General features: G+C 38.6%; 1 protein-coding gene across 6 annotated transcripts in view; it reads left to right on the forward strand.

Moving 5' to 3' along the window:
* The window catches only part of SMARCA2 (SWI/SNF related, matrix associated, actin dependent regulator of chromatin, subfamily a, member 2), a 216,091-nt gene that overhangs the window by 205,339 nt on the left and 1,522 nt on the right, over positions 1 to 9,230 (forward strand). For all 6 annotated transcript variants that reach the window (XM_027839554.1, XM_027839553.1, XM_027839555.1 and 3 more), the window contains one exon: positions 8,632 to 8,774. In XM_027839554.1, coding sequence (XP_027695355.1) covers positions 8,632 to 8,774 — 143 coding nt within the window. The remainder of the gene's footprint in view (positions 1 to 8,631; positions 8,775 to 9,230) is intronic.

Consider the following 9,230-nt stretch of genomic DNA (forward strand, 5'->3'; position numbering starts at 1 on the left):
CCCTGACCAATATGCCAAGATTTTCCATATTGGTGAAGTATCTTCCAAAGCTTACTCTCTGCTAGCATCCTCTTAGGGTGACCTCTGTGTCATGATGAGGAATCAGAGCAAAACATTAGTGCAATCAGTCATATATACTACACATTAATTTAATTAAATTTTAATCCATATTTTAAACTTCTGGTAATTTCTAGAAGTTTACTGGGTGCTCAACAAAATTTGTCCTATATACATTTTATTTGTCCTAAATTTGCTTCTTTCCATTCCAAGCCCACCATCTAGTTCTGACAGTCTAGATTTTAATAAATATATTTGAATTATAGAACTTCTGATTTGGAAGGTGCTTCAGAGGCCATCTAGTCCAGTGCGTATTTGAACAAGAAACCACAAAGGGTCATGCTTTGCTTACAGACCACTAGGAGAAGGGGAGTCCCCAACCTCTTCCAGCAGCCTCCTTCATTTTTGGACAGAGCCAATTATAAAGAAGTTGTTCCTATACAATGAGTCTAAATATTCTTCTCAGCAATGTTTTTTCTTCGTGTTCTCTTGGGCCCAGTAGAATGAATCTAATGCCTCTTCCATACGACAGTCTACATTTACCTCATCCAATGTACCTTGTGATGTTTTATAGTTTCAGTTATCTACCCTTTCAGTCTTATACTTGACTGTACTTCTCTGTTCACAAAAGGGTCCATTTATTGTTAGGGATTATTTCTAAATCATTTTTGTATCCTTGAAAAACGTTTGCATTCCCCTCACCTCGTTCCCTAATTAATTTCATTTTAACTTTTATTATGGGACTCTGTCAAGTTGCAGCTTAGCACTGCCTTTCTCTTTTTGAAATATACCCATAAATGCTCAACTGCCCCATCAAAATAACACATTCTGTTTCCAAAAAATTTTGTTATATATGGTATAAACCCCACTACCTAGACTCTTAAGCAAGAGATTTTATATTCTCTTATAATTATCTCTCCTTACTGTGCCATTAGATAGTGTGTACTCCTGAACAGATCATTTAGCCTCTGAGTATGTTTTCTCATCTGTAAAATGAGCTTGGATTAGCTGTTTTCTAAGACCCCTTCTAGCTATGTGATTCAATATCATTTTATCATGATTTATGAAAACCCACCAAACATGGTTTCCTGGTGAGTTTAGTCAGTTTCTTATCTTCAGAAAGGAAGATCAATTCTATAAGGAATATCCTAGTTTACTTTATAGCCTACTCTTCTGCTCCTCCGTTTTATGGTGGCCCATGGATTAGAGTTATTCCTAGACCCTAATATTAGTCACAGAGTCAAGTGTCAAATGGTTCCTCTGCCATGATGCTTTCATTAATGTTGTAATGACTTTCACCTTTGGAAATAATAAAAGGATATCAGACTTAACTCACAGCTTATTTAGTTCATCTAAACCTCAACAAGAATTATCTCTACTATATTCATTATAAGTAGCCATTCAGTCTTCTCTTGAACACATCCAGTGATGGAAAGACCACTACTGTCACTTCCCTTTTGGTTAGGTCTTATTGGTTGGTTTTTGTTTGTTTTTTTTTTTTAATTTTCCTTTTTATTGTGAATGTAACAATATGGAGAGGGGACCCACCTTCCTTATCACTGCCAGCAGTGGCCATTGCCTGCAGCCAACAGGCAGGTAGGCACAGGTAGGCACAAAAGGCCTGGGATGGGCAATACCCCCCCCAAATGATCAGTCCTGCTTCCAACTCAGCCCTCATAATCATACTCCTGTAAAGCAAGACCTGTGGAAAAGGGGCCAACCATCCCCATCAACTACTAACCATCTGCCACTCATAAAGCAAGCAAGCTACCCTACCTGAGATAGTGAGGCACACCAAGGGAGAGACAGGAGGCAGCTTGTTCCAGGTAAGTCAAGCCATCACCACCACCTTAACATACCACCTCCCCTAAGACTTGAAGGGGACAGCCCAAGACCTGGAACCCAAGAATGGCAGTGTCTTCAGCCCCTTCTCCACCATCCTAAAAAGCAACTCCTATGGAGACACAGCCTTGAAACTGCTCGTGCAGTTGTTAAGGCCATGATTACTAAAAACCCAGAAAAAAAACAAAGTCCCTGTCACCAAAGAAAGTGCTTAGTACCATCAAATGGTTCAACACCAGCAACTGATGTGATTTAATCAATGGAAATGATATTTTAAAAATCATTACCATCTTCTTTGCCATTGCACCTAAGGACCCTGGGACATTAATGTCTCTCTGAATTACAGCTGAAACCTTATATGTTATTTCACCCATTAGAAGGTGAGTTTCAGAGCAGAGACTGTCTTGCACATAGTAAGTGCTTAATAAATTATTTATTCATTCATTCAAACACAAACATTCAAATATACAAAGAAATCTTACGTAAGAAACTGAATTTTTACATATAATTTATTTTTAAAGAAGCACATATGTATGTATAAGATGTGTGCTTGTGTGTGTAATTTAACAAGGGAGGAATGAAACTCTACTATATTTGTCTGTGTCCCCTTCTGTACATTTTGTTGACTTGTGAGCATTTTTTAAAGTGTTGTATTGATGCTTTTTTTTTTAACTTATCACTACTTATTAACTTAACCTTTCCCACCTGAGAAGATGTTCTCCCATGTAACAAGTAAGTATTGTCTGGAAAAAAAAAATTAATACATTGGCCATGTCTGAGAATACATATCTCATTCACTAGTTTATTACTTCTATTTCAAGAGTTGGGAGGTATGTTTTATTATTAGTCTCTTAAAGCCTCTATTTTTAATTACCTTGATCAGTGTTTTGAGGTCTTCAGAAATTATTTTCTTTGATTTTCTTTTTTTTGTTGTTCTTGTGGTCGTCATGTAATATGTTCTAATAGTTCTGTTCATTTCACAGTGAATCTGTTTATACAAAGTTTCCCATGGTTCTTTGAATCCATATTCATCCATTATATTCATATATCACAATTTGTTCAGCCACTCTCAAATGAATGGGCATCTATTGTTTCCCATTTTATGGTACTACCAAAATGCTGCTATAAATATTCATTTGCATGTTAGTCCTTTGTCTCTGCCCCTGATCTGCTTAGGATATATATATGTGTGACACACATATATGTGTATATATACACACACACACACACACACACACACATATATACACACACACACACACACACACACACACAAACACATATATATATATATATATATATATGCCATGTATATGTCTATATGCCTAATGGTAGTATCACTGAGTCAAGGGGCATGACTAGTTTTGGATCTGTTTTCAAATTTTTTTCCAAAATGCTTGAAACAATTCACAGCTCTACCAATAAGGCAATAGTATACCTGTTCTCTTGCAGATCCTTCAACAAGTTTTGTCTTCTTCTTTTGTCATCTTTGCCATCCTTATGTCAGAGGCAGCTCTGCATACCAGAAAAATTTTCTTTAGATTCAGCTGAAATCTGCCTCTCCTCATTTTCCCCTCATTGGTCTTAGTTCTGCCCTCTTATGCCATCCACAACACATCTAAGCTTTAGCAAGAGTCCTTCAGATGTATGAAGACAGCTATCATCACACTTTCCTTGAGCCCAAGTCTTCTCTTAACCCTGATTAGTCTTAGCCAGTTCCTTCAATGGATCCTTTTTTGCTGTGATCTTTAGTTCCCTCAGGATCCTAGTGACTCTTCTGTTCCCCAACATTTTGTCAATGTCTTCAAAATGTGATACACAAAACTGAATGCAGATGTAGTCTGCAGGATTAGAAATGAGTGGAGACTATCACTGTGGGAAGTTATGGCTGTCATTGCAGTATAGGGGCATCTTACCTCTTCCAGCTTCCGTGTCAAATTATTGACCTGTATTGCAATCTACTTCAATTCCTAGGTCTTTTTCATTTAACTGTTGAATAGCCATTCCTTATCTCTCTTGTGCCATTGAATTTTTGAACCTGGATATAGCATTTTACATTTATCCCTATTAAATTTTATCTTATTAAATTAGGTCTGTTGTTTTTAACATGTCTGGATCTTTTCTAGAACTTATCAAACAGCACATCAACTGATCCCCCCAGATTTATGTCATCTTTTCTTTTGATATGCATGCCATCTGTACCTTCATCCAGGTCATTGATAAAATTGCTCAAAGAGCACATAGCTAAAAGACAGATCCACTAAGGGACGTTCCACTACAGACCTTCCTCCATGTTGAGACTCATTAATTACTGTCCTTTGGATCTTGTTCAACCAGTTCTAAATCCACCTAACATTATCTAGTATACATCTCTCTATATGAGTCAAGAAAACTACCCAAGACACTTTGACAGATATTTTGTCAAAATGCAGTTATATACAATGTCCACAGCATTCCTTTGATCTAGTCTAGTAATGCTGTCAAAAAAGAAACCAACTTAGTCTGGAATGAAGTGTTCTTAATGAAATCATATTTACTCTTCGAAGTCAGTGGTTTCCTTTTTTTTATATAAATTTATTTATTTTTAGTTTTTAACATTTGCTTCCACAAGATTTTCAGTTCCAAATTTTCACCTCATCTTGCCCCTCCCCCCACCCTAAGATGGCATGCATTCTAAATACCCCTTCCCCTAGTCTGCCTTCCCTTCTACCTCTCCCCCCCTTCTCTTATCCCCTTCCCCTTCTATTTTCCTGTAGGGCAGGATACATTTCTGTACCCCATTTCCTATATTTCTTATTTCCCAGTTGCATGTGAAAACATTTTTTTTAAAATGTGTTTATAAAACTTTGGGTTCCAAATTTTCTCCCTTCCTCCCTCCCCATCCACCCTCATTGAAAAGGCAAGCAACTCAATAGAAGTCATACATGTATGCAAAACACTTCCATAGTAGACATGCTGTGAAAAACTAACACTATTTCCCTTAATCCTATCCTGCTCCCCATTTATTCTATTCTTTCTTTTAACCCTGTCCTTCCTCAGAAGTATTTGCTTCTGATTACCCCCTTTCCCACTCTGCCCCCCTCTCTATCATCCCCCTACTCTCTTGTCCCCTTCCCCCCCTATTTTCCTGTAGGGTAAGACAGATTTCCATACCCAATTGAGTGTGTATTGTTATACCCTCCTTAAGTCAAATCCTATGAGAATAAGATTCACTCATTCCCTCTCACCTTCCCCCATTTCCCCTCCACTGTAAGAGCCTTTACTTTTCTGTTTTTTTGTGAGATAATTTATCCCATTCTATCTCTCCTTTTCTCCTTCTCCTACTATAATCCTCTCTTACCCCTTAATTTTATTCCCTAGATAAGACCCCTTCATCTTGAGTTCACCCTGTGCCCTCTATCTATCTATCTATCTATCTATCTATCTATCTATCTATCTATCTATCTATATATACATACATATAATTTTTTCCCTCCAACTACCCTAATACTGACAAAGGTCTCATGAGTTACAAATATCATCTTTCCATGCAGGAATGTAAACAGTTCAACCTTAATAAGTCTCTTATGATTTCTCTTTCCTGTTTACTTCTTCATGTTCCACCTGAATCTTGTATTGGAAAGTCAGATTTTCTATTCAGCTCTGGTCTTTTCATCAAGAATGCTTGAAAGTCCTCTATTTCACTGAATGACCATTTTTCCCCCTGAAGGATTATACTCAGTTTTGCTGGGTAGGTGATTCTTAGTTGTAATCCTATCTCCTTCGCCCTCCAGAATATTATATTTCATACTCTGCAGTCCCTTAATGTAGAAGATGCTAAATCTTGTGTTACCCTGATTGTGTTTCCACAATACTTGAATTGTTTCTTTCTGGCTGCTTATAATATTTTCTCTTTGACCTGAGAACTCTGGAATTTGGCTACAATATTCCTAGGAGTTTTCCTTTGGGGATCTCTTTCAGGAGGAGATTGGTGGATTCTTTCAATTTCTGTTTTGCCCTCTGGTTCTAAAATATCACGACAGTTTTCCTTGATGATTTCTTGAAAGATGATGTCTAGGCTCTTTTTTTGATCATGGCTTTCAGATAGTCCAATAATTTTTAAATTCTCTCTCCTGGATCTATTTTCCAGGTCAGTTGTTTTTCCAATGAGACATTTCACATTGTTTTCTAATTTTTCATTCTTTTGGATTTGTTTTACAGTGTCTTGATTTCTTATTAAGTCACTAGCTTCCAATTGCTCTATTCTAATTTTTAAGGAAGTATTTTCTTCAGTAATCTTTTGGACTTCCTTTTCCATTTGGCCAGTTTTGCTTTTTTGGGCATTCTTCTCTTCATTGGCTTTTTTGACCTCTTTTGCATTTGAATTAGGCTATTTTTTAAGGTGTTATTTTCTTCAGTATTTTTTTGGGTCTCCTTTAGCAAGTTGTTGACTTGTTTTTCATGATTTTCTTGCATCTCTCTCATTTCTCTTCCCAGTTTTTCCTCTACTTCTCTTACTTGCTTCTCAAAATCCCTTTTGAGCTCTTCCGAGGCCTGGGACTGATTCATATTTTTCTTGGAGGCTTTGGATGTAGGAGCTTTGACTTTGTTGTCTTCTTCTGGTTGTATGTTTTGATCTTCTTTGTCACCAAAGTAAGATAATATAGTCTGACTCTTTTTGCCTGCTTACTCATTATCCCAGCCAATTTTTTGAGTTTTAAACTCTTTGTTAAGGTAAGAGTCTGCTTCCAATGTGGAGAATGTACTGTTCCAAGCTTTGGGGATTTGTACAGCTGTTTTCAGAGATACTTCTAGGGACCTGAAAAGTCAGTTCTTCCAAGGTGGTATGATAAAGGGCAAGGTGTTTCCTCTCCACAGCCACAACAAGCTCCACCAAGACAGCACTTCTCCTCGCCCCAGGACCGTCACCCAGAACTGTAACCCAGATCCAAGCATGGGTAAAGCAAGAGATTCCTGCCTCAGCACTGGTAGAGAGATCCTTGCAATCCCCCTCTGATCAGCCACTCGATTCCCCCTCAGTCTGTGGGCTGGAAGCTCAGGAGGCAGCCGCCACCCCGGGGACTTGTGACTGAGACCTAGCTTCTTCTCTTACCGCAGTCACAGACTTTTCCCACTGACCTTCTAAGTTGTCCTTAGCATTTGTGGGATGAGAAGTCTGGAAACCACCACAGCTGCCCACTATTCAGTCCTCTGAGGCCTGCTCCAGAGTCGCTGCAGCCTGCGTGCCCATGCCGAACTGCATTCCTGTCCCTGCCCGGTGTGATATACCTTTCCCATCAACCAACCAGGTTGTCTTGGGCTGGAAATTTGTTTCACTCTGTCTTTTTGTGGGTTCTGCTGCTTTAGAATTTGTTTAGAGCCATTTTTTTTACAGGTATTTGGAGGGGTTTGGGGGAGGGCTCAAGCAAGTCACTGCTTTCATTCTGCCATCTTGGCTCCCGCCAGTGGTTTCCTTTTCTAAATGCTCATAGTTCATCTCTTTGACAACATGTTATGGAATTTTCCCAGAAATCAGTCAAGCTTGGCAATCTATATGGTTCCACTTTTGTGAAAATCAGGACAACATTTACCCATCTCCACCCCTGTATCATCTCTCCCATTCTCCATATTTTTCAGAGATGACAAACTGTAGCTGAGTGGTCACATGTGCCAGTACCTTCTGTAGCCTGGGATATAGTCTGTCCAGGCATGGTGACATGATCTCATTTAATGGAAGCTAGGTGCTCTCTTAGCATCTCAGTTATCCTGGATTTCAGCTCTCTGCTAACCTGTTTTGTTTTATACTTCCTAGTCCAAAGAACAGTTTCCTTGTTAGAGAAAGCAAAAGCTCTGGAAGATTTGCATATGACTGGCTACAGGAATAATGGACTACCTGCAGTTTCTGTTTTCATTGTGGCATCTTCTGTTCTTCTTCATGTAGACAAGAACATCCTCGTTAGTGATTTTCCTCTAAGACCTTGGGAAATCAGCTAACTAAATACGAAGCAGGAGGCTCCAGTCAGACCCAAGGGATGGAGAAGCAAGCCCCTCACCAAGGTCATGCTCCTGGAAACTGAGGGAACCTAGGGTCTAGGCCAGGACAAAGCAGGTGGCCCTTATGACTGATTGATTCTAGGGCCACACCCAGATCAGTGCATGGGGAATGTGAGGAAAAAGTGTTTGAGTAGAAAGTCTTCTGGGAGAGTATTTGGTGTGATATGAAACAGCTTTCCTTGTATGGTTGATAGAGATGATAAAGAACAATAATTGGGGATTAGTCAACATGGGAATTCATAGCTGAGATAGTATATGTGGGCTGAGACATAAAGTACTTAGGATCCATGATCTATGATGAAGTGGTTTCTAGCTGGAGAGATACTATTAATAGACTCCATTGTAATAACAACCAAATTTTGGAAATTAAATTTTGGAATTTAATTTTAACCCAGGACTAAGGTGGAATTGCTTTCATCTCATTTTTCCCTCCAAACCATCCTGTCTGGTTAGATGGGGAACATCATTATCTGTGTTTTTAGATGCAAGGTTTGACGCAGAAGGAAGTTAATAATTTGTGTACAGTCACTCCGCTAGCTGGTGGCAAAATGAAAACAAGTCCTCGGGTCTCTTGTCTCCCACCCTGGCTGCTCCTTTCACTAGCACACACTGCTTCTTGTAGTATGGTCAGATATCTTTGACTACCTAGAGGGAAGTGAAGCTTTTCCTGGGATTTAATTGGTGGTTTTCTCCTTCTAGCAAAATCTGTGAAAGTGAAAATCAAGCTTAATAAAAAAGATGAGAAAGGCCGGGACAAAGGAAAAGGCAAGAAGAGGCAGAGCCGAGGAAAGGCCAAGCCTGTTGTGAGCGATTATGACAGTGATGAGGAGCAAGATGAGAATGTAAGTATTTGTGGTGCAGAAACAGTTGAGTGTTTTAATGGCTTTGTGGGTGATGAAGCAATGAGGTCTAATGGGGAACTTAAATTTGAAGCATGATGGAAGAGAAATGTAAGCCTATACTGAAATACCCAGAATTTACTAGAAATCATAAGGTAGGAGGCACATGATTTAAAACTAAATTTTTTTAATCTCATTTAAAAAAAGTGATGACTAAGAAAGAGATCCTAAAAATTACAAGTGTAATTGAGGAATTATAAACTAGTTTTTAAATTATTTAAACTTACTTATAAATCTTGAAAAATGAATTCATCTTAATTCCAGGAATTTGAGATTAAAGCAGGAGGTACCTTTATCATAGGTAAACCAGGAGAGTCTTAATTTTCTCCTTTAAAATGTCTAATGTGATCTCATCAAATGGCTTTTTTCTCTTTCCCTGTCCTTCCTCATCTCCCCCCT

This window comes from Vombatus ursinus, unplaced genomic scaffold, assembly GCF_900497805.2.
Source record: "Vombatus ursinus unplaced genomic scaffold, bare-nosed wombat genome assembly UNPS02014832.1, whole genome shotgun sequence".
Taxonomy (NCBI): Eukaryota; Metazoa; Chordata; class Mammalia; order Diprotodontia; family Vombatidae; genus Vombatus; species Vombatus ursinus.